Raw genomic sequence first — 26,074 nt, forward strand, 5'->3', positions numbered from 1 at the left:
TCAGAGCAGCAGGACCTGTAGACAGAGGTGGCCCCCCCTGGCCCTCCACTGTCAGAGGATGATGCAGCAGCGGCACAGACGCTGGCCACCTCCGTGCACCGAGGGAGGGGGCGTCACCGGAGCAAAATAGGCGTGGACCTTGATCTCTGGGAGGTGGGCCTGTGAGGGGGGGGAGAGGGATGAGAATCACAGAGGAGTTAGACTGAAGAGCTGCACTGAACCCAAGAGCGTACAGGTAGCTGGAACAAACCTCCAGAAGATCTGAGAAGTGCCTCAACTTGACCACTTTTAAAACTAGGCTCAAATTCTTTCTGTTCCGCACTACCTAATATGCAACTTGACATTTATTCTTTTTATGCATTTTTATTCTGTATCTATTCTCATTTCTAATACTCTTTTCTTTGTATAATTCTGTCCTTGTGTAAAGCACTTTGTGTACAAAATGCTTTATAAATAAATAAACCATTAAATTTCTCTTCAACTCAAGTGTAATCTACATAATTTGTTGAGAGTAGAGTAGAACAGAGTAGACCTGAGCAGACAAGAGAGCTAAAAATGTCACTGGAGCTCCAAACCCTCAAAGGATCAGACCCTACACGACCAAAAAGCTCCTATACGCCTATTTCACATGCAGCCAAAGCAGCCATTTTGTGTCAAAAATGCAGGAAGTAACACAATATAAAAATGAAAGCTCCTGCTGTTGATATAAATTGTGTTCGACACAAAACGGCTGCTTTGGGTGTAATGTGAAATAGGCCTATAGCCCCCATGATGTCCACTGACCCGGATGCGCTTGATGCCGGCCCTGGTGACCTGCTGGCAGTCGTAGAGCTCGATGCGCTCCAGGCGATGGCAGCTCTTCAGGTGCTCCAGAGTCACATCGGTGATCAGGGGGCAGTTGTCCAGCTCCACCACCGTGAGGCGCTCCTGGCCACAGGCACTGCTACTCAGAGCTCTGATGCCGTCGTCTGTGATCAGCTCGCAGTGGGACAGGGACTGGCCGGGGTACAGGGGACCAGAGTGAAGACATAGAGATACCCATGGACAACTACAAATAACTGCATCCCGGTTGTATACCTTTGCCCCAACAAGCCAAGTTGCAGTTTACATCCATGTCTGTCCAGACTCATAAAATATATGTAGTGAAAACCTTGAAGGCATTTAATCTGATTAATTTCCTTCAAAGTGAATCATTTCCAGTGATAAACATGCTGTCTTCACTCAGAGCGAGCTTCTTCACATGGTGCAACGACAATCACCTGAAGCTCAAAATCAGCAAAACCAATGAGCTTGAGGTGGACTACCAGAGGAACAGGAGCCCCCCTGTCCTGGTTGTCATCCAGGGAGAGGAAGTGAAGAGCGTGGACTCATACAAGTATGTGGTGGTCAAATCAATACAATGAATGTGGTTATTATGTCAATTTAAAGGATTTTTACAGCGCTTATGTCGTTTTTGTAGAATGACCCCAGATCGTTTTCTCAGATATAAAATGTCATCATGGCGTCATTTGACCCTATTGGACATTTGTGTGTGGTCAGAGGACCTTGACCTTTGACCACCAAATAGTAATAAGTTCATCCTTGAGTCCAAGTGGATGTTTGTGCCACAAATGTGAAGAAATTGCCTCAAGGCATTCCTGGGATATTGCATCAACGACAATGGCATGGACGTGAGGTCACAGTGACCTTGAACTTTGACCACCAAAATCTAATCAGTTCTTCCTTGAGTCCAAATAGATCTCGTTAACGAGAATGCGTACGTACAGACATACGGACGAGCGGACGACCCATGACTTCAGCCACGGCTGTCACAGGTACGCAGAAAGGCAGAGACGGGACTAGACACAAAAGCAGAAATGCATAGAGAAATGTTTACCAGCGCTTGCAGGCGAGGGCAGTGGATAGAGAGCTGAACCAGGGTGTTATCGGTCACCTGAGGAGAGCGGGAGGACAAGAGTGATCAGCGTATAGTTGCATGCACTAATGTCTGGAGACGATGGAGTGGATCAGTCCACAGCTTCTGGATCCACATGTTCCATATTTGAGTCTATGTTTGAATCTCACCAGAACTTTCTCTCCTGTGTCTCCCTCTTTGCTTTCTGACTGTCTAAATACTTTCAATTACTGAAGTGAGAGGACTGCTCACTCTTCTTCTTCATGGGAGAAATAGCCCTGTCATTGTACATTCATTCACATCAGTCATATATTCTAATTTAAACCCGGGCAAATGGATTGAAGTCAATGAAATCATCCACATCCACCAGATAGAATCCAGCAGATAAAACATGATCGAGCGTGATATTGCCAGAATCCTCTCTTACCAAAATACATTCTTCCAAGTCCATTTTTTCAAGCTCATGGCAATTCTGTGAAGAAAACAAAAAACATATCAATTAGTTAGACGATATGAAAACCAAAGCGTTCAATTAAAACCAAACAAAAAGGTTCAAAGAAGAGAAAATGGGAGAAGAAAGAATGAGAGAGAAATGACACTCACCCTGGCCAGCACAGTGAACCCAGCATCCGTCACATGCGAGCATCGTGCGGCCTCTAGGATTCTGAGAATACACAAACACACACACGAGCACACACACACACACACACACACACACACACACACACACACACACACACACACACACACACACACACACACACACACACACACACACACACACACACACTTGTGAAGGTTCCGCTGTAAACATTGCACAGGGTGATTGTGGGTAAGTGTACTTAACAACACTTAATCAAGGATCCTCAGCCTGTTATAGGATATGGGGAGGGCTACTGAAGAGCACTGCAGGACTCAGTGGGGTGCATTTGGAGGTCACAGAGTCCAGACGGGGCCAAACAGCAGACTATAAACAGAAGCTAGTCACACCTTTGGTTTGCAGAGTATTTTACAATTGTGCTGAACAAATTCAATACTAACTTTTTTTGAATGTACAGTATTTGAAATACTTGTGTACCAAGATGTAGGATGTTTTGTTCACAATTCATAACGTCGTCTGACTTTGGCCATTTTAAGTACTTGCAGAAGCATGAATGCACATGGGACTATATAGAATCAGTACTTGCTTGATTCTAGTCCATTTTTGAAAATGATCGTAGTCAGAGTGCCTGGGGAGAATATGGGTAAAGGTTGAGGCAAGCTGTTGATGTCAGTGTGTGTGTGTGTGTGTGTGTGTGTGTGTGTGTGTGTGTGTGTGTGTGTGTGTGTGTGTGTGTGTGTGTGTGTGTGTGTGTGTGTGTGTGTGTGTGTGTGTGTGTGTGTGTGTGTGTGTGTGTGTGTGTGTGTGTGTGTGTGTGTGTGTGTGTGTTTGTGTGTGTGTGCGTGCGTGCGTTTGATCTCACTTGAGTCGGGCACAGTTGAGTCCCAGTGCAGTGAGGGAGGCATCAGTGATGTTACTGCAGCCGGACACACAGAGGATCTGCAGCTTGTGGCATCCCCGACACAAGCTGACCAGGCCATCATCTGTTATTTGCTACACACACACACACACACACACACACACACACACACACTACAGATTACTAAAACATATAGGCATATAGACACATCTTTCACACATTACTCACTCTACTTTACCCACTCTATGAATCTCTCCCTCCCTCCCTCCCTCCCTCCCTCCCTCCCTCCCTCCCCACAACAAATTCTTTACTTACTGTGCAAGACTGCATATTGATGGTGGTGAGTTCTGGGCAGTGTTTCTGCAAGTGTTTCAATGCTCCATCGTCCAACTGAATCAAATAAATAGTTTTGTCAATCAAGGCACAGATCAATAATGTGTCTGTGGGTGTATGTGTCAAGATAAGGCATATACAGTATGGGACTACTGTGCACCATGTTTGGTAGGTAGGTGATGCGTGGGATTCTTTCCATTGCTTTCTGGGCAAGAAAAGAGGAGCAGGTCTAAAGCAGTGGAAATGTTGGCACCTCACAGTGAGAAGTAGGAGAAAATGCCAGCAGCACACAGATCACTACATCCACAATAAACACAACCACCAATACGGTGAAAAACAACAGCCAAGTGCTGGAAAATAGACTGGTTGGGGACAGAGAGAGGAATCGTCTCCTCTTCGGTTAGGCCTGTTATGCTCCTAAAATGCAGATCAAGAAGGCAAAAGATGGCCGTGTGTGTGTGTGTGCGTGTGTGCGTGTACATTTACATTACTGTACCTGTGTGCAGCCTCTGAGGAACAGTGCATGTAAACCAGTGCAGGCTCTAGCCAGAGCCTCAACGCCGTCACGCGTGATCTGGTCACACCATGACAGGTTCAACATCTCCAGCATTCTGCAGCCATCACTGAGCATGATCACACACACGCGCAGTCACACACACAAAATGAAGCATAAAAAAAACAGGTCTTATATTCCACTTGAGTAAATGGACCCTCTTCTCAAAGTTCACTGTAGAGTCGAGTTTAGAATGGAGTGTGTGTGTGTGTTGTGTGTGTGTGTGTGTGTGTGTGTGTGTGTGTGTGTGTGTGTGTGTGAGAGAGAGAGATCTTATGCATATGCAGTCGTTGTGAGGAGGGGCTTGAATGGATAAGTGACAGTTTGGACAGTGAAAAGGGCCATTTTAGAGTTGTGGTTATGGGTCATGGGTTATGGCGCACGACCCAGGGCTAGTTGCTAGGGGCAACGGTGGAGGCGAGTGTACGCGTGTTACCTGAGGGCCTTGAGGGAGTGGTTGCTGACGGACACACAGGAGGTGAGATCCAGCTGTTTGAGTTTGGAGCAGAACTTGCTAAGGCTGAGGCAGGTGCTGTCTGTGATCTTGGTGCAGCCGTTCAGATTCAACACCTCAATGTTTCTGCAGTTCTGAGCAAACGTCCTGGCAAACAGAGTGGAACGGGAGGGGGCAAACAGAGTGGAACGGGAGGGGGCAAACAGAGTGGAACGGGAGGGAGGGAGAGAGGGAGTCACTCCAGTGTCGCTTCATCCAACAAGATGCTGGGAGTTGCTCTGGAGCCAATCAAGAGAACTGTTACAGAGTTATCTACAATCCCTCTGGAGTTTCTCGCACAGCTATTGCCCAACTATTTGCTCATCTTAAAATGTTGCTCTTATATGAAAGCCTTATAAAGAGCGATGTAAACCTTCAAGGGAAAGCATGTAACATCAACAGATCTAGAGGTGCAACAATAGTTTCATGTGAGAACAGCATTACATTGCCTTTGTTCTTTTCTTCTTCTTTTTTGTGCACACTGTATTACTGTGACACTGTCACACTGTGTGAGGAAATGAAATCAACATCAAACAAAGAAGAGCTTCTAGCACACACATGGGCAAAATGTGGCCCCAGGGCCGGACCTGGCCCCTGGACCCCCAAGGTCCTCAAAGAAAAACAAAACGGCCCCCAAAACCTCAATAAAAGCCAGAATTATGTTAATAAATCTCATCTGCTACAGCCATTGGATTTGTATCACTATTATATCAGATTAACAAGAAATGACTAATCACAGCGGGAGAGAGGGTTAGAAATAGGGAGACTCCTATTTCTTGGCGATATCATATGTGGTAGCAAGAATATACTCTGAATATTACATTGAGTACCATATCTCTGGGACAGTATGATTCACTCAGTGTTTTTTCCTCTGAAAGCTTAATAGGATGGCTCCGGTGTGATTGCAGCCCTTTCAGAAGCTTTGCAATCCAGCCTTGAACTACAATGTCCTTTTGGAGACTATTGGGTGAAAAAATAAAAGGACTGTAAATAGTTTTTGATGTGTGCAACTAATAACGTAAATTGTTTCCCCCTCCATGATCACTAAGACTTGGGGGAACAATTTTCAATTGCCAAAAACCTTTGTTATTATTGTTCTCTGTGTGATTTGAATGTCTGTGAGATTCAATTTCCGCTTTGTTTTTTTCTTTTGTCTTTATGTCATATACCAATTTATACATTCATGTAACATCATTGCAGCATACATATTATGCTAGTGCAGGTTGTCCTGAAAAAAAAGATGTCTATCACTACTTGATGAGGTTATACTTGTAAGCGTTATTACACAAGGAGACCAGACGGACCAAAATGGCTGGAAAAAAAATGGCTTCGGCGCCAGAGGGATAATAAAATCCGTTGGGCGTCAAGTAGCATTACGCATGTTGAAGTTGACTTTAAACAGAGTCACTGAAGAGAAGACTATGGAGGAACCAAACTGACTTGTGAGAAGAGTCAAAGCAGAACGACACTTGTTACATCATCAGTGTGCGCCAGAGAGACAAATAGGGCCTCACTTCATGGATGCATCTCCTACACTCAGACAGCCCCTCAGACTCAGCTGCCTCAGGAAGCCTCCACAACGCTTGGAGATGTTCTCCACCACCCGCCCCTGAGAGACACAGGGACAGAGAGCGACAGAAAGAAAGAGAGAAGAGACAGATATAAAGACACAGACAGAGAGAGATAGACAGACAGACAGACAGATATGTAGATAGATAGATAGATAGATAGATAGATAGATAGATAGATAGATAGATAGATAGATAGATAGATAGATAGATAGAGGGAGAGGGAGAGAGAGGGAGTACATTAAGTACATTAATCAATAATCAGTTATATTATGTACATACATGGAGAATACAATCACTACATCACACTGGGCTAAATGTTCAGTTGTAAGTCAAAGCCACAGGTGATCTGGATGGTGTGGTGAGCATTGAGCAATTCAGGCTTTCAGGTGCCGCTCTCGCTTTTCAGCATGTCTACTAGGCGTGCCCATGTGGACTGTGTTTACATGGACATGTCTACTAGGCGTGCCCATGTGGACTGTGTTTACATGGACATGTCTACTAGGCGTGCCCATGTGGACTGTGTTTACATGGACATGTCTACTGTAGTTTTCCATGTGGACTGTGTTTACATGGACATGTCTACTGTAGTTTTCCATGTGGACTGTGTTTACATGGACATGTCTACTGTAGTTTTCCATGTGGACTGTGTTTACATGGACATGTCTACTGTAGTTTTCCATGTGGACTGTGTTTACATGGACATGTCTACTGTAGTTTTCCATGTGGACTGTGTTTACATGGACATGTCTACCGTCGTTTTCCATGTGGACTGTGTTTACATGGACATGTCTACCGTCGTTTTCCATGTGGACTGTGTTTACATGGACATGTTTTCCATGTGGACTGTGTTTACATGGACATGTCTACCGTCGTTTTCCATGTGGACTGTGTTTACATGGACATGTTTTCCATGTGGACTGTGTTTACATGGACATGTCTACTGTCGTTTTCCATGTGGACTGTGTTTACATGGACATGTTTTACTTTACTTTACTTTATTTCATTTGGCAGATGCTTTTATCCAAAGCGACTTACATCACATTTCAATACAATTCATTCAGAGAAATACAAACAATGAAAACATAACTAAAACCATATATAATCAATAAGGGTTAACCGATTCCGGAGGGACCCAGGTGTAGCCCGAAAAGGTAAGTTTTTAGTCTCCGGCGAAAAATCGGCAGTGTCTCGGCCAGCATGACGAAGGGGGGAAGTTCATTCCACCATTGCGGAGCCATGGAGGAGAACAGTCTTGAACGAGACAAGCGTTCCCCGGGGCCACGTAGCGATGGAGGGGCGAGGCGAGCCGTGCAGGTGGAGGAGCGGAGGGAACGGTGGGATGTTTGGAAGCTGACCAGGGATTGTAAGTAGAGCGGGGCTGACCGGTGAACTGCACGGTAGGTCAGTACCATGGTCTTGAATTTGATACGGGCCAAGATGGGGAGCCAGTGAAGGTCACGAAAAAGGGGAGTGACATGGGAGAATTTAGGTAAGTTGAACACCAGACGGGCAGCAGAATTTAGAATGAGTTGGAGGGGTTGGATGGCCGAGGCAGGTAGCCCCGCCAATAGGACATTACAGTAGTCAAGGCGGGACAGGACGAGTGCCTGGATCAGTCCACATGTTTTCCATGTGGACTGTGTTTACATGGACATGTCTACTGTTGTTTTCCAAGTGGCCAATTTAATCAGTCTATCCCAAAATGAAGTTAAGCAGTCAATACCTTCATCCTCTCTACAAACCTGTATCTGGGCCCACCTATGTACAGTACAACAAGGGAGCTTGGTGCACCAGCCCTCCAGTGTCCTCAGCAAACCCCCGAGGCTATCACAGGTCAGAAACAACTGCTCCACTGTCTCTACTGCCCCACAGAACTGACAGCCCCACCCCCAACGGGATCGAAAGAGAGACAGATTGATTTCCTTGGTATAGCTGTGATAGTTGTATTGTTTGGTTTCTACTCTTTGTTGTGTTATATTTGCTCCGTTTTATGTTAATGTACAAGTAATGTACACCTTGTAAATGGCCTGCATTTATATCGCGGTTTTATTCAAAGTGCTTTACAATGAGTATTCAATGAGTATTCACGCATTCACACATTCATAGACATTCATACACTGATGGCGGCAAGCTACCACACAGGGTGCTGGCACACCATCAGGAGCAATTTGGGGTTCAGTATCTTGCCCAAGGACACTTCGACATGCACACTGGAGGCGGTGGGGATCGAACCACCGGCCTCTTCTATCCAAAGCGATTAGTGGACAACCTGCTCTACCTCCTGAGCTACAGCTGACCATGCCATGCTTTGGCAACATAAATGTTAATTTGCCACGCCAATAAATCTGAATTGAGAGGGGGGTGAGAGGGAGGGAGAGAGAGAGAGAGAGAGAGAGAGAGAGAGACAGAGCCTAATATGACCTGGGCTACTCAGTGGACAGAGGATCAGTTGTGACGTCACAGACAGTCAGTACCAAAGCCTACTGACCCAACACTAAGCCCTGGGCAGTGGGCTTGATAATGCTACTCAACGAACACACACATTCATGTGCATGCTAGTGTGCCCACACAAATACATTCTCTCTCTCTCTCGCTCGCTAACTCACTCACTCACTCACTCACTCACTCACTCACTCACTCACTCACTCACTCACTCACACACTCACACACACACACACACACACACACACACACACACACACACACACACACACACACACACACACACACACACACACACACACACACACACACAACTCACCTCTATGTCTGTCTGAAAGTTGAACAAGTCGATCTTCTGCCAGTTACTGCCATCTAGGGCCAGAACATTCCATGCCTGAGAGAGAGAGAGAGAGAGACAGATTGTGGAAAGACACAGACAAGACAAGTGGGTCAGACAGCAGTGGGGGAACGTGGGAGGTGAGCGTGTTGATCATGATATGTGGTTGAAATTCAAAGGACACATTGGACCACTGTCCACTGTGTGACCCTCTGTGGACCACTGTCCACTGTGTGACCCTCTGTGGACCACTGTCCACTGTGTGACCCCCTATGGACCACTGTCCACTGTGTGACCCCCTATGGACCACTGTCCACTGTGTGACTCTCTGTGGACCACTGTCCACTGTGTGACTCTCTGTGGACCACTGTCCACTGTGTGACTCTCTGTGGACCACTGTCCACTGTGTGACTCTCTGTGGACCACTGTCCACTGTGTGACCCTCTGTGGACCACTGTCCACTGTGTGACCCTCTGTGGACCACTGTCCACTGTGTGACCCTCTATGGACCACTGTCCACTGTATGACTCTCTATGGACCACTGTCCACTAGGGCATTCACAGACTAGTCGACTAGTAAAACCACTAGTCAACACACTAGTCGACACTGTGCTTAGTAGTTGACTAGTCGTTTTTTTTTTTTTTTTAATCTTTAAGAAAGAACATGAGGTATTTACACGACATACATGGACTATCATATCCCATATCCCCCACAAAGAACATCAAAACACAACAAAACAAAACAAGAAAACTGCATAAGATACACAATAATCCAAGAACAAACAAGACTATTGGACAAACAACCAAACAAAAACAATGCATTCAAAGTAAATACATAGATCTTGCCCTGTTGGCAGCTAGGAAATGCATAGCTTTAAATTGGAAAGCATCCAATCCCCCAGCTGTAGTTCACTGGTGGAATGAACTCTCAAGCTACCATACGTTGGATAACATTTACTACAAGAGCAAAGGCAGATTCTTAGACATCCCCAAAATATGGCAACCACATAGAGTTTGACTTTAAGAACTTTTTACCCCAGTGTCATTAGGCTTATCAGGATAGGAGCTCAATGCATTGTTTTTGTTTGGTTGTTTGTCCAATAGTCTTGTTTGTTCTTGGATTATTGTGTATTTTATGCAGTTTTCTTGTTTTGTTTTGTTGTGTTTTGATGTTCTTTGTGGGGGATATGGGATATGGGATATGATAGTCCATGTATGTCGTGTAAATACCTCATGTTCTTTCTTAAAGATAAAAAATATATATATAAAAAAAAAAAGACTAGTCGACTAGTCGACTACCTTTAGGGACGACTAGTCGACTAGTAAAATTCACTAGTCGTGAATGCCCTACTGTCCACTGTGTGACCCTCTGTGGACCACTGTCCACTGTGTGGCCCTCTATGGACCACTGTCCACTGTGTGACTCTCTGTGGACCACTGTCCACTGTGTGATCCTCTGTGGGTTTGACTCAGTGGCGCAGTACACATCAAATAATATGCCCACTTCAGGTTTCTCTTTGTTCACAGAGCTGCTGCAGTAGCTGCTGCTGTCACTTCTTGAGCAGCCCCCCATAAAAGGTTGCGAATTCAAGTCCACACAGTAGCTTTGTGAAGCTCAACAGACAAGAAACAACAATCGGTAACACTTTATTTGAAGGGGTGTTCATAACGCAAACATGACACTGTGATAAGCACGACACAACACCTGTCATGAACATGAAGGAGGCGTTATGAATGTTTATGACTGTTTTATGACTGTCATTATGTGTCATTCTGTACATTATTCTGTAAATGTTCTAGGCATGCCTAAATGATAGTGGGGGGGTTCTACGTTGTGTCAATATGTGAACCTTCCTGCATAAATAAAGGATAAATAAATAAATATGGTCACAGGAAGTCACATGTAGCAAAGGGGAAGTGACATTCTCCCTATAGGAATACATTGGAGCTCTTGTAAGAGCAGTTAGCCGCTGCAGCTCTGCATTCAGAGGCCACTTGCCAAGCCCTTGTTATTATTCACAGATAGCTCATTCATTAAATGGCTAACAGCTGCAGTGCATTCTGGCACAGCACTGGTCCACTTGCATATATCCAACCAGTGGATGGCGCTATATTATGCACATTTACACAGCTTTCAAAATGGTGAATTGGTTAAAAACAGAGAGTGCAGCAGCAAGTGGTTTGGTGGTGTAAAGCAGGTGGTGCTTACCTTGGATACCTGGGCACACCTACAGAGTGTCACCACATCTAGATAAGAGAATATTCTGGAAAGAGAGAGAGAGAGAGAGAGAGAGAGAGAGAGAGAGATCATGAGTTTGTCTCAGTTCGGTGATCACTCCCAGAAAAAGACATCCGACATGAATATGCATTAGCAGCCTATTCAACTTTATTGTATGTGTCCTTTGTGTGATGTAATAATGATGCATCTGCGTGTGCCTCTAAAGGGTTTCTGCTATAGAAGACAGAATTGTCTATAGTGGCTTTATTGCAGGAGGAGAGGGAAGTGTTTGAGCCACAGAGGGCTGCATGCAGCCGCACACTGGCTCAGCTCAAGCCATTAATCTGCCAATGAGTAATCTCTGGCACTCAGACAGGCAAGGCCACAGACAGACCAGGACAAACACACACACATGCACGCACACGCACACACACACACGCAGGCGAGCACAGATGAACACACATATAAGAAACAAACATACCTCCTAACATACCTCCTATCAGATAAAATTGCCATTCACTGCTCATTCTATAGCAGTGATATACTCAACCCCGAGGCTCTAGAGAAACCTGTGGCTCCTTTATTTATTTATAAATAAATAAATAAATAAATAAATAAATAAATAAATAAATAAATAAATAAATAAATAAATAAATAAATAGAGGAAAGGGACTTTTGGGGGGGATTGTGGCTCTTACAAAGATTTTTTTTAGGGCAAGGTTGCGTAGCACTGTTCTATAGGAAACGTTGGTGACAGAGAATTGGCACGGTGCCAAAGCATCCAGTGCAGCTGAACTGGAATGTCCTTTTAACTCTCGGAAACAGGAGCTGGGCATTGTTCCCTTCATATAGACTGAGACAAAGGCTGTGTGTGTGTTGTGTGTGTGTGTGTGTGTGTGTGTGTGTGTGTGTGTGTGTGTGTGTGTGTGTGTGTGTGTGTGTGTGTGTGTGTGTGTGTGTGTGTGTGTGTGTGTGTGTGTGTGTGTGTGCGTGCGTGCGTGCGTGCGTGCGTGCGTTGGGCTGGGGCATGTTGGGACATGTTCAATCTATACCACAGTCCTGTGTCAGAGAGCACATGCATACAATCAACAAAGCAATGCAAAGACTCCCATACATACATACACACACACACACACACACACACACACACACACACACACACACAGGTATACACACGTAAGCAGTGAGCACACAGTTCCTACATTGATTGGAGGCCAACAGAGAAGCTGACCAATCAGGGGGCCGCTTATCGATCCCCTCTCTGATAACTGGTTAATGACTGTGACCGTGTGACGCTAGTCATTGATTGACTGTCTGCTTTAATCAAACACTCTGTGCTCCATTATTTGTGAGAGAGACCTTCAACCAACCACATAACTCTTCTGTCTGACAGACACAACACACACACACACACACACACACACACACACACACACACACACACACACACACACACGCACACGCACACGCACACGCACACGCACACGCACACACACGCACACACAGAGAGCCAATGAGTCAAGGTGATTTTGACAAGTCCCGTTAGCCCATCTGACATCTGATAGAGTGCACTCAAAACTACGAGTGTAATTGTTTGAGAGCAGCCGTCGCTCTTTAGAATGACTCAGCTGGACTGGCACTGAGACATACGCACGTCCTCAGACAGACAGGACGCAGCAGTGTGGCCAGGGGAAATCACATCCAGCACCCGGTCAATTAGCACTGGCGCCCCCCAGGGGTGTGTGCTCTGCCCCTGGTTCTTCCTCCTCTCCACGAACGACTGCACATTGGGGAACCCATCTGTCGAACTCCTGAAATTTGCAGATGAGGGTCATCATCGGCCTCATCCGAGACGGTGACGAGTCTGCGTGCGTACAGACAGGAGGTTGAACAGCTGGCCCTCTCTGGTGCGTGCGGTCAGAACAACCTGGAGCCGAACAAGCTCAGAACTGTAGAGATAATAGTGGACTTCAGGAGGAGCCCCCCAGCACTGCCCCCTCCCCTCTCACCGTATCCAACAGCAGCACTGTGTCTACGGTGGAATCCTACAAGTTCCTGGGATCTATTATCTCCCAGGACCTTATGTGGGAGGCCAAGGTAGGCACCATCATCAAGAAGGCCCAGCAGAGGTTGCACGTCCTACGCCAGCTCACAAAGTACAAACTGTCTGGTTTGGCTCTGCCACCAAACACGACAGGCACAGAAGTCAGGAGGACTGCAGAGAAAATCATCAGTGCCAACCTGCCCTCCATCCAGGACTTGAACTCCTCCAAAGCAGAGCTGCAATGATGAATTGATTATTCGATCGTCAGAAAGTTAATCGTCAACTATTTTTTAGAATCGATCATTGTTTGTCAACCCTGTGTGGCTTATTTATACATATACTGTACATACATTTAATTCATATATGTATTTAAAATCAAATTTCACACACTTATTATTGTAATATAACTGTTTAAATGCACTCCTGTCTTTTGTTTGTCATAGCCTGTGCACACCTTTTTTGTGTGAGTACATTGAGAGCAATGCAAACCGTATTTGTACATACTTGGCCAATAAAGCTGATCCTGATTCTGATTCTCATCTTGTTAGCCTTTTATTAGCCTTTTGTTAGCCCCACCTATGGGCCTGAGGGCCAAATTGAGACATAAGTTGTTGCTGTGGTTGTTGTTCTTGTTGCTGCTGTTGTTTTTCACTGAAGCAAGCTGGTTCTGGACAGAGTAAAGAATACGTTGATAGCCTTTTGAGTGTTGCCTCAAATCCTGTCTGCTACTCTTGTTTTCCTGACATGGTACATAATGGGATTTTAATGGAGTATAGACCCATTTGTTGACAAAAATGTACACCTGGCCCGTCGTGCATGGCTAGAGAAGACAGAGTGAAGCCTTCGCCGTGGGGCTGGCACTGGTTGCTATAGTAACTGTAGTCAGACATGAGTTTGGATGGTGGGGAGGGTGCCGAGTCAGCGCTTGTCGGTAAGGCGACCCTGAACAAGTCTGAAACCTCTCGGAGGCATGTCTGTCAGACAGGACTATATATCATGGCACCCTTTTCACAGTTTATACCCATGGCCTAGATAACACCTGTTTACATGGCACCCACTAGACTGGAGAACACCATGAGCTGCCTCATGTCTCACTACAATGTACAGTCCATCACCATAATGTATTAAACACAACCATGCTGATGAGTTCACTAATTAAGCTAATTCATACATTAATTAGCACATATGTATAATGTCTTCACATAACACGTGGGTGGTATTAATATGAACTCTGTATCTCAAACCATGAAGGAGTTCTAGTAGTTGGTTCAGCAAGGTGCTCTACTACTATCTGCTCTATGAAGAGAACCTATCCACCTTATTTTTGAATGCCCCACTGTACAAATAATTGTGGGTACAAGTTCCGGTTTAACGTGACTTATTGTTGCAGCTTGCCATTTCCTTTGTTATACTCTTTGGCTGCAGACCCGAATTATAAACCGGAAACTGGAGTACGTTATAAAAGTTATAAATATAGTCACGTTATAAACAACTAACCAACGCTGGGGGTCCGTATGGAAAGTGTTACTCGAAATGGTTAAAAGGTAAATCAATTTGGTCATTTAGTGGCGTTTTACTGCCATGTATCATAGCTAGCTAGCCGCTAACATTAGCCACAGTAGGCTGCGCACTGCGCTCTTAAAGGGATATTTATCGACGAGATTTTTGCCAAGCTGGACCTGATTAGTGATTTGCTCCGTTCGCCCAGACGGGTGTCAAGCTGTCAGCAACAAGGCTGGGAAGATCACACCAGAAGAAAAACGCATAGGCATCATGGCCGCTAGAAATAAGGTGGATAGTGGTGTGTTAATTTTCTATCCTTCATATTGTTCTTGACATATTGTGTTCACGAGACAGACAGACATGGCGGTGGTGGGACAGAATAAATGACAAATATAAAAAGCTCCGCCCACAGTCAGCGGTGTGAAACCAAAGCACCATTAAGTGGCAGGCCGACATTACCTGGCTTTTATTTTGTAGGAAATCAATCACAGAGAGCCTTCATCATGGATGGTGTTGTGTGTCTCAACATGATACATGTGACAATAGGTCATGTGGTGTCGTTTCCATGTGCGTGCGCGTGCGTGCGTGCGTGCGTAGCGTGCGTGGCATGCGTGGCGTGCGTGCACGTGAATTCGTCTGTCCACCAGGGAAAGTGTGCTGGTGATAACTGGTAGTCTCTGTCAGGCACAGCTGGAGCAGCAGGAGAGCAGAGCACTGCGGAATTCCCCACCAGCTATTTACTACCAAGACAGGCTATTTATAGCCCACACAGACACAAACAGCCATACTGTAGTGTTTGCATAGGGCCATGAGTGTATCTTTCACACACGTACGTACACACAAACCCACACACACACTCACTCACACATGCACACACGTGCGCACGCACACACACACACACACACACACGCAACACATGCACTGACACACACACACACACACACACACACAGTGCTCAAGTACAGAAAACAACAGTGTAGGTGTCCACAGAAGTACAGGCAGGTGCATCCCTTTCAAGACTACACAGCATATAAATTGATTGCCCCTAGCATACTTCCTGTTGCAGTGTTTCCCAATACTTTAGCTGGCAGGAAATAAGCTAGGTTTCAAAATGTTCCCTAGCAACACAATTCTGTGAATACCGTCTATAAATCCACGTGTCGCAAAGCGTGTGTGTGTGTGTGTGTGTGTGTGGCCACATTTGTGGGACACGCACAGCTGCTGCAGGAGGAAATATTGGTCTGTTAACAGAATCTCATTTCAGACTAGTGACGAGACAAACACACACCTACACACACCTACACCCCTACACACACACACACACCTACACCCCTACACACACACCTAAACACACCTACACCCCTACACGCTCACTCAAGGCTACCTCTGCTAATGAGTAACCCTGACCTAAACCCCCTGCCCCAGGGTGTGGTGTGGTATTTTGTGTTGTGTGGGTTTATGCACATGGTGTGTGTGTGTGTGTGTGTGTGTGTGTGTGTGTGTGTGTGTGTGTGTGTGTGTGTGTGTGTGTGTGTGTGTGTGTGTGTGTTTGCGTGTGTGCGTGTGCATTGAGGGGGAGGTCCCATGATATTAATCTTACCTAAGCAGAAGCTCTTTGGGGAGCTTCTTGTTAATGGGGGCTTCATCGCTGTTCGAGAACACCTGCCGAGACACAAGAAAAACAACAACGTTGACGTTAGTGCTACGTGCTACGTGCTACGTGCGTTTGTCTGCTGGTCAAGAGAAAGACATAAGCTGTCACCATGGTAACAGGCATCCAAACATACAAGAACACACAGCAGCATTACCGCCGTTATTAGTACCAGCACTCGACACCAGGCAAATACAGGGCTACACCAGGACGATTTTTATTCATTACAAATTCTATTGGAGGATAAACCCCTTGTGACTATGATGATGGACCATCTCGTTTTCGAGGGGGTCCTTCAACTCAAATGTAAAAGTGAGATTGCCATTTATTGCTTTATGAAACGGCACTCGCTTTTGAATTGGACTGAAAATACAATTGGATGATTGGATTGCAGTGAAAGTGTCGATGAACCTAGTATTCCATAAGCTCCTGAGAAGTAACCTATTACTTACTTAAGCTATTCTAAATAAACAAGTGAAGGTTACATTCGGCTTTCTCATTTCCCTTCCATACAAGCTTCTTATAACCCTGTTAGCCTGCTCAGCTAACTCCGTTAGCCTGCTCAGCTCGCTGGCATGCTTAGCTCAATTAGTTAGTCTACTCGCTGGATGTCTGGCCATCTGCTGATTGGGAAACACACACGCCATGTACACACTACACACACACACACACACACACACACACACACACACACACACACTAGTAGCAGGTAATTCTAGTCAGTGCCTCTCTGTGTGGAGAACAGAGGCAGAACATTCGAGATCAGGTGGGCTGTGTTCATCCATGAATTTAAATTACGGCGCATACACCCACGTCCTCTGTGCCTCTGTGAGATGCCAGTGATACACTTGTATCCTCTAAAGGCTCGGAAACTCTATCTAATGAGGGGACTCCCTGCTGTTTCTCACACACACACACACACACACACACACACACACACACACACACACACACACACACACACACACACACACACACACACACACACACAAACGTAACAGAAATAGGGGAGTAAGGAAATGCATAGAGAAACCAGAAAGGTTTATTTTGGAATGTCTGAGCTACAGCTAGCTCCATGACACACACAACCGCCTGGGGGGAGGGAGAGAGGGAGAGAGAGAGAGAGAGAGAGAGAGTTACTGTTACTGAGTAACAAAATGTCTTGTTTTTTGTTTTTGCTTTTTTAATTACAAAGTGTTGCTATATGTATATTTTGGCAATGTAAGATGCACCTTATCATGCCAATAAAGCCATTTCGAACTGAATTGAATTGAGAGAGAGAGAGAGAGAGAGAGAGAGAGAGAGAGAGAGAGAGAGAGAGAGAGAGAGAGAGAGAGAGAGAGAGAGGTGGTAGGGGGGAGTAACAGACTGAGGAAAACAAAGGCATGGGAGAAAAAGGGGCGACTAAGAGGACGATGACAGGAAAGAAAAGAGGGAGAAGGGAGAGAGAGGTGAAGAGGGAGAGAGGGAGGAAGTGAACGCCATGACAGGAAGTGGGGTCAAGAAGAGAGGTGGCCCGGCCAAACATGAACCAAAGCTGGTTTGAATTTTAACATCCTTAACAGCTCAGGTAACATCGCGGCAGGCGAAAAGGTTCGAAACACAGGTTTAATTAACTTTAAGATTAACTCTGTCCAATAACGCCCCTGAATAGTTTCATTACTAAAAAACCATTTCCATCGTCAGTCCCCGCTGAAGATAACCCCCTGATAATAACTTTGAATAACACAATTTCATAAATCTACCCGTGAGAATTGGGGTCAAGTCCCTTCCGTATATCAACTCTATCTACTGTGGGAATGTTTGAGAGTAGAGTCTTTATCGTTATCAAATGACTTTCCGTTTCAAATTACAATCCGAATTGAGCGATGGGGAAGTAAACTGACCCTAATCTTGCTGTACACATCAGCTGATTGACTATTAGGGAGGGGACTTGGCTTCTCCAAGGACTAGATTGATCCATGTCTCTCCAGCTCCAAAGCCAGAGATGGTGTTCCAAACTTAGGACTTCATTCAAAACCACCCAATGTCACTCACCTCTGACCTCTCCTTCTACATACATGTGCTTATACAGAGAATTTTGGAACGACCTAATCTAGATAGGTTGTGATCAAGCCTGGTGATGCATGATACTAGCCTGGGTAAACCCAGTCACGAAGACTTCGTGACTGATAGCACATAGAGGTCACGTGGAGGCTGGGTTTACCCAAACTAGCATGATACACTATGGGTGTAACAATACGTTTTAACGATACGATGCGTATCACGATACGTGGTTGCGATACGCTACAAGGGCGATATTGCCTCATTAAGGGTGCTTTCTCACTTGCGCCCCGGTACCGTTCCCGAGCACACTTGTCCCCCAAATTTACCCCAGTTTTGGAACATTTGACGAGTGTGAACGTTGCGTACCGTTCCGTTCTGTGCCCAGGGGCGCGCAACGGGGGAACCGTGACAGGATCCACTTGAAAAGGTGATCTGGGGAGCGCTTTGGCGTGCCCGGGCACGGAACACTTGCGAGTGTGAAAGCCAACCGTTCCGAACCACATAGACAACAAACGGGCGACGATCAACTCCAGGCATAGGTGATGATGCAAGTCAGTGCACTCTCTTCAGTTTCCGAGTGTGGAAGAAATGCTGTAATGTGAAAGCTGACCAGCGGGGGAGAGGGGCGGGGGGACAATCGTTCCCGAGTGCGGAAGAGAACGAAACGAACGCAATCGTTCCCAGTGAGAAAGCAACCTTAGAGCGATGCATGATGATTCAATGACTTGAAATTGATACAGTTACTTTTTTGGGGGCCAAAAATAGATGCGTTGCATGGAATGTTTGTGTAGTTCTGTCTTCCACTACGGCTGTCTGTAACCATTGGTAACCACTTGCACAGTGGTAGAGTAGGTAAAACACTGGAACAGCATGATAATGCTATTTTACTGTGACTTGTTGATCCAGACAGTAATAAGACACCATGTTTTTGTTTATATATATTTCTCATATATCAATGCATAGTAACCATTGTCTGTTCCATTGCCATGTACAAAAAGAAGGTTCCTAGGTTACAGGCGGCCATCCAGGAAGAAAGAGGACTCCACAAACATTCAGTGCAAGGCCTCTATTCATTCTGTGTGTGGAAAATACATCCACATAACGTTTGTTGTGCTAAATACAAGGCACAAATTCTTAGTATGTAAGTATGGATACAATCGGTTATTTGCATTGCAAAATGATTTTAGATCGATACAAGTCACACTAGAATTAAATGGAGAAGTAGAAGTAGATGTAGTTGGAATAGGAATTATGAATCGATAGATCGATGCAGTAGATACCCCTAATGATGGCAACCACTTTGCATTGGTCTCCTTCCAGCCCAGTAACACTATCAAATGTAGTGTAGAGCCTTTTTGTGTTGTGGCTTCAGTTTGCCAACTGTACCAGACAAAACCGTCCCTGTTTGAATAGTTGAATAGATACTGGAAAAGACTACTTAGCTGTGCATCCCCCAAAAAGTATGGCTGTTATTTGATAGGATCGCGTTGGTGAGTTAACGAACACCGATACGTTTTCCGCTACATTTCAATGGAGTGGAAGTGGAACAGCTGAGCAACACACAAAGACATTAGGCGTTGTGCAGCACACAGCTGATTCTCTTGCGCCCTACCTCAATGTTGTGTAAGCCTAACCCCATGGAAGAAGCTGTCAGACACAGTGGCATGACCGCAGTACTTGCCCCGTCATATCTGGGCCTTGGCTGCTGCATAATCAAAGCCAGGTTCAAAGCTAACTCCGGTATGCATTCCTCATTAATGGCCGTCACCTCGGTGTCCTCATGCCCCGGGTCCCTGTGCCAACGGGGCAGCATTCCCGAGCAGGGAGTTCCTCTCTCTGCAATCATACTCCTATTCCTAGCAGGCCAACTGAGGTCTTGAATGAAAAGAAAATCTGTGGGGTTTTTTGGGACCTGCACGAGCATGACTCATGTCATGTTTTTCCACATAAACTATGAAATAATTATGCACCAATGTAACATTAACAATCATATTTTCTGTTTTATGGATCTATGTGCTGGGCTGCAATACCGCATCTAAAAGAAGCTTGGGTAATATGTGTTTATGCTAAAGCAGTGGTTCTCAAACCTTTTCACATGAAGGACCCCTAAACTGACACAAAGTATTAGACCACGGACGGACCCCCAAGGACCCCTGGCGGTCCCCGGTCCCGACTTTGAGAACCACCCTACTAAAGCGTCATCTCAGGGGTATTTGTCCCATTTCCTTGAGTACAGTCTACTCTACCACCACCACCACCTCCTCTCTCTCTCTCTCTCCATTCTCTCTCTTTCTCCCTCTGACACACATACTCCAGGTTGGTTCCCACCATATTATGCTGGTTTCCACCCTGTTTCTAAGAGGCTTATGGGAAATTTACTGATATGGCAAAACACATCAGCACCACCGCCAACTTCTGTTCTCAGTCACTCACTGTTCACACTACTGACTAGCATCCAGTGGCTGAACACCTGACAGAGTAAGTCAAGTGCCATCTCTCTCAATAGAATCTCAACAACGTGAATAGCTTATATTTTCGCATAAATAACACAGCTTGGGGAACCTATATAACCAGCTGCTTTGAGGATGGTTAGCATAATAAGAAAATGTCAACAAAGCCAAGCATGAAAATGATCATAACACAAAGGTATTATGCATGACTTGTGCGTCATGATCTAAGTTCTATTCCAACGCAATCTCTAAACTTGTATGCCCTTCGACACGAAAACATGTATGGGCATGTTGTGTACCGATCATACACATCAATATCCATGTTAGGTCACAGCAAGATATGGAAGAAAATATATAAATGATACACGTTACATAGTTACTTGAACATGGGACCCAAAAGGACCATATCTGTAGCACATGGTAGTGACTGCTAGAGGAAAAAAGAAGGCACCCAAACAGTCTGCGATGTGAAACACTGTTACACAATGTTATTGGCCAAATCCAAAGGTTGACAAATGAAATGCTGCTACACTGCACCGCCAGTATTTACAGTCAGTCAGTCCCCTCCTGAAAGCCTGTCTCCCCTCAGGCTACAGTACCAGTCCCGGCCAGCCCTAACACACAGACTATCCCCAGCCACAGCCCTCTTGTCCCGCAGTCCTGAGCTCCATGTTGTCGCTGTCAGCTGGTACGCCTGGACAATAACAGGATTTCGGATTACCCTTGACCAACAAAAAGCCTCGGCTCCCTCCCGCATGTAAAATTAGACCAGTGCACGGTCGAACACACATACACAGACAGACACGGACACATACACGCATACATATTCAGACACACGCAAACACGCACAGTATAGCGTGTATGACTCCCACGTCTACGAGAAACAAACAGTTGAATCGTTGGTGGTCAACTCCCTCTATCATAACGTTACCTCGAACCGGCCCTTGGTGATGCCGTTCATGTCTCACCGCGCAGACAGACACCAGTCTAGGGCGAGAGAGAGCCGTTTGACGAATGCCGTATTGTTTTTGTCGCCGTTTTCGGTCGGTCGGGGTAGGAGCCGAGCTGCCTGGAGCTGCGGGTCCTCTCACCCGCCCAGCCGTCGGCGAGGCTCCTGTCTCCGGGTCAGCGGCGAGGGTAGTGTCGGTCCGGTGTGCGAGCCTGGGGGAACGTTAACGGTCGTTGTCTCGGAGACCAACGGCTCTGGAGCCCGTCTCATCACAGAGCTAACCAAAATAACAATAATAACATGGACGGTCTGTCAAGTGACTTCACTTCCGCCTCTCCCTTCATCGCTCCGGCGCAAGTCAACTGGACCCAAATCCCCCAACTCGGCTAAAACGACCAGATAAACGCGCGAATAACTCCCACGTTCGTTTATCATAACATTATATTAATCGCCAAATGTCCGCGTGGCGACTGACATTATTGTTTTCCGCCGTGTTTTCCTTTTTATTTGTGAGGAAGGGGCGGGCTTACGTGACGTCATTGCTGCGGGAAAAGCACGCGTGGTCGATTTGTTTTGATTGTGGGGGTCTTGCAGAGATTTTTAAAATTTACTAACAACAAATTTTGAGTGTTTTTACCCAATTAGTCACGGGTATATATAACGGTGCCAAATAAACCCATGACCTGACACGAACCCGCGGTCCAAGATTTTCTATCCACTAGATGTAACTCAGTCTGCTCCATCTGCAGCAGAGCAGACTGACTGACACACACGCCAAGCAACGGGTATTTGCATACCGAGGCAGCCAAGGACGTATTGACATGAGAGAGGGGAGCGAGTCTGAAAACAGTGCTATTATTGCGGGTTTTGAATAAAGGTAAGAAGACTAGAGTTTGAGTTGTGCATCTCCAATGAAATAATATTTACACAGGCGTTCCCTAAATCCACTGCTAGAGGGCGCACTTACACAACCAGCCTCTCTTCACCCCGCCTGCACTCAGCAGGGACAGCTGAGGCAACCGCCATGCCATGGAGGGTCAAGTAAGTCTGCATTACTCCATCCACATCTGATCTGATTTCACTGATTTTATTAGCCAATAGTCAATATAGTCACAAGCTCCTAAACGTTTTAATGACAAGGACATCTAAAAAGATGTTCTGTTAATTCAGTCACAGACAGTCCTGTTTGGTAAGACTTTGTCTGACCCCATCTGGCAAGGTTTTTTATTATTTAGATGTTTAGTGCATAATACTGTAGGTGGGGAGATAACAGCAGGGAGAGTGAGACCTCAGAACTGAATTATCATCCTCAGACATTCTTATATTCTGCTCTCTCTTCCAGTAAATGAAAAAATAATAAAATTTAACAATTCTGTTTCATCTGGGGGGCCGCTGCAGCACTCTCTTTGACGCCGTATTGCCATTTATTGAAATAAAGAAAACAAGATGTTATTTCTTGATTTACAGACAGGCCAAAAGCTACAGAATGTTCAGACAAAGTAGATGAATATTTCTACAGTTTTACAAATTAGACCACATTAGATTTTGTCTCAGCATCTCCCATCTGATAAGATTTTAGCTTTTGTGACGACCCTCCCACTCTCCTGGCCCTGTCTTGCAGGAGCCTGGTGTTGGAGTCGTTAGGCTGATTGGGTGCACCTGGGCCCTCATTGTGGTTGAGAAGACCTTTATTATTGTTGACTCCCCTCATTTGCTACTTCCTTGAGCCGGGACAGGGGTTATGAGAAGTCATACACCAAAGTAAAAGTTAAAACAATAATTTAGTCACTTAAACTAAGGTGAAATAACTAGACAACACAAACTACATTCAATAAATGTACAGAACTAAAGATGCATCGGTGAGGAGGGAGAGACTGAATGGTCTGAAGGTCTTCTTAAGCCCAATGAGTGCACCGGGACCAGGTGCACCCAATCAGCCTAAAGAGCCCAACACCAGGCTCCTGCAAGACAGGAGTGACAGAGTGACAGGGTCGTCATGTCATACTTTTAGATGTTTTATTTCAGAAAGGGTATGAAACGCATGCATGACCAAAATAGTCATACATTCTGTTATAGTGAAAATGAATTACCCTTTTTGCTGGGGACCCCTGGAATCCCCTCAAAGACCACTTGGGGTCCCTGGACCCCACTTCGAGAACCACTGACCTTGATTATTCAATGCACCTGCCCTCTGCCAATAGGACTAATTGATTAATTAGCCATTCAAAACCATGTTATAGCATGCATAGCGAAGTTTGAGGGGTGATTACTACAAAACACAATTACTGCTTTAAACTACATATACTGTACATACATATCTCAACATGTATACTGTAGAAAAGGCTCCGTAATGCCCCACCATCAGGCCTGTTCGAACCGAAGGAGCCCACGACCCAACGATGATGTCACCGCCGTGACATCATCGGCGATGATGTCAGAGTTCACCTTGTGAGGTCATCTGTGATGTCAGAGTTTCCCCTGTGAGGTCATCGGTGATGTCAGACGGTCTAGGCTGTCTCCAGACTGTGATGTCAGACGTGACCTTGTGAGGTCATCAATGATGTCATACCTCCCGGGACGTTGTGACCTCACCAATTATGTCATACCTCGAATGTGGGAGGTATAAAAGCGATGTTCTACTATGCTATGCTGTTCTCTCTCTCTGTAATCTGCTAGCCACCTATATCTCTACTACTCTGTATGTTGCTTGCCCTGCTATCTGCCTGATATTCCCAATAAAAGCCTGAAAGACATCTCTGTGGTTCTAACCGATCACTCCTCGCGAGCTCTTACCTAAGATCCAGCGAAACTCAACAAACTTCCTTACGTATGTATGCGCGTGCGTGAGAACGTAGCCTACATGAGTCTCATGCTAAAGTTTATTCCTTCATGTGCATCATGTGCTTCCAAGTTTTTGGCCCACCCCGTCTCGTCTCACTGCATTGCATGGTAATTAAGAATCTCTCATCAAAAGTCAAATTAATTAACTCAGCCCTTTAAATAGCTCCATGCCCGTCTCATCCTGACTCGGCTGTGACTGGCAGCTCGGTGTTGAATGTGCTCTGATACTCCCAGAGACTCCACTAATGTCAAGCCAGGCTGAGTCTGTTCAAACAGAGATTGTCTCTATCAAACACAGCTAGTCTATTCAACTTATGCAGAAGAGACTGTCTGGCTTGAGAGACTAACAGGAAGTGTAAATACAAGATGTTCCGATTGTATTTACACTTCCTGTGACTCATAAACCTCGTCTGACCTACTTTGAGCAGGTAAAACAGCCGGCGTTTTGAACAGTAAGTCGTGATACAATGGATCAAGTGCTGCATAAGGTGAATAGAGATCATATCAAAGAAGGAAAGTCTATCCCAATTTGGGAGGGATTGCATACTATTGGGTGCACTGTCCAATATGCTTCTATTATGTTAGACAAAAACACACACATGCTCACTTGTGTATGTGATCCACAATTGTGCCCCCCCCCCCCTCCGATATCCAATAACTTTTTTTTTTGCTGATTGCCGCTACCGATATATGTGCGCATGCCACCCCCCACATAATTTCACCGAATTTCAGAGAACATCGATGTTCTCCTGAATTAACACATTATTATGCCTACTCTTATCATGATGGCCCACTGGCAGATGCAGACATAAATACTGCTTTTCAAAATGTATACATTCACTGGCTAAAATAAGAAAACTACTTCGACTTTAGTGTAACAAATGACTGTGAGTCCTTGTGAGTCCAGAGTGGTAACAAGTAGGTTGGTTAAACTCACTCCCCTGTATAAAGGCCAGTTAACCAGCTCTGCCAGCATAACTAACACGTGCGCTTTGGAAGAGGGAGGTCGGTGGATCGAATCCTGCTCCTCCCCTGGGTAAGCCCCTGACATGGGTTGCTGCCAGAGTACCATCAACACAACGCAGGGTTACATTAGGTTAGGTAAAACATGCCATATTTTGATTTGTGTAATGTTTTCTTTCAAACAATATGAAGTATTTAGTCAAGCATCAAGCATTTGAGCATAATTAAAGCAACATTTTATCGTTTCGGGGCGATGCCGATATTTCATTTTAAAGCCTTTATCGACCGATACCAATGACGTGCCGATATGAGCGTGCATCCCTAGTA

General features: G+C 45.4%; 1 protein-coding gene across 1 annotated transcript; it reads right to left on the minus strand.

The window, feature by feature from the left end:
• Positions 1-36: 36 nt before the first annotated feature.
• On the minus strand, positions 37-22,427 carry LOC310771758 (F-box/LRR-repeat protein 2-like). Its single transcript, XM_083664285.1, has 14 exons — positions 21,926-22,427; positions 16,448-16,509; positions 11,292-11,346; positions 9,066-9,140; positions 6,248-6,342; positions 4,677-4,841; positions 4,184-4,310; positions 3,670-3,744; positions 3,358-3,488; positions 2,498-2,558; positions 2,322-2,366; positions 1,877-1,933; positions 784-996; positions 37-159 (listed from the first exon to the last, which is right to left on the minus strand). The coding sequence occupies exons 1-14, from the start codon at positions 21,953-21,955 to the stop codon at positions 52-54; spliced, it is 1,299 nt and encodes a 432-aa protein (XP_083520411.1). The 5' UTR covers positions 21,956-22,427; the 3' UTR covers positions 37-51.
• Positions 22,428-26,074: the final 3,647 nt, after the last annotated feature.

This window comes from Poromitra crassiceps (assembly GCF_964638095.1).
Source record: "Poromitra crassiceps genome assembly, contig: HAP1_SCAFFOLD_1165, whole genome shotgun sequence".
NCBI lineage: Eukaryota > Metazoa > Chordata > Actinopteri > Beryciformes > Melamphaidae > Poromitra > Poromitra crassiceps.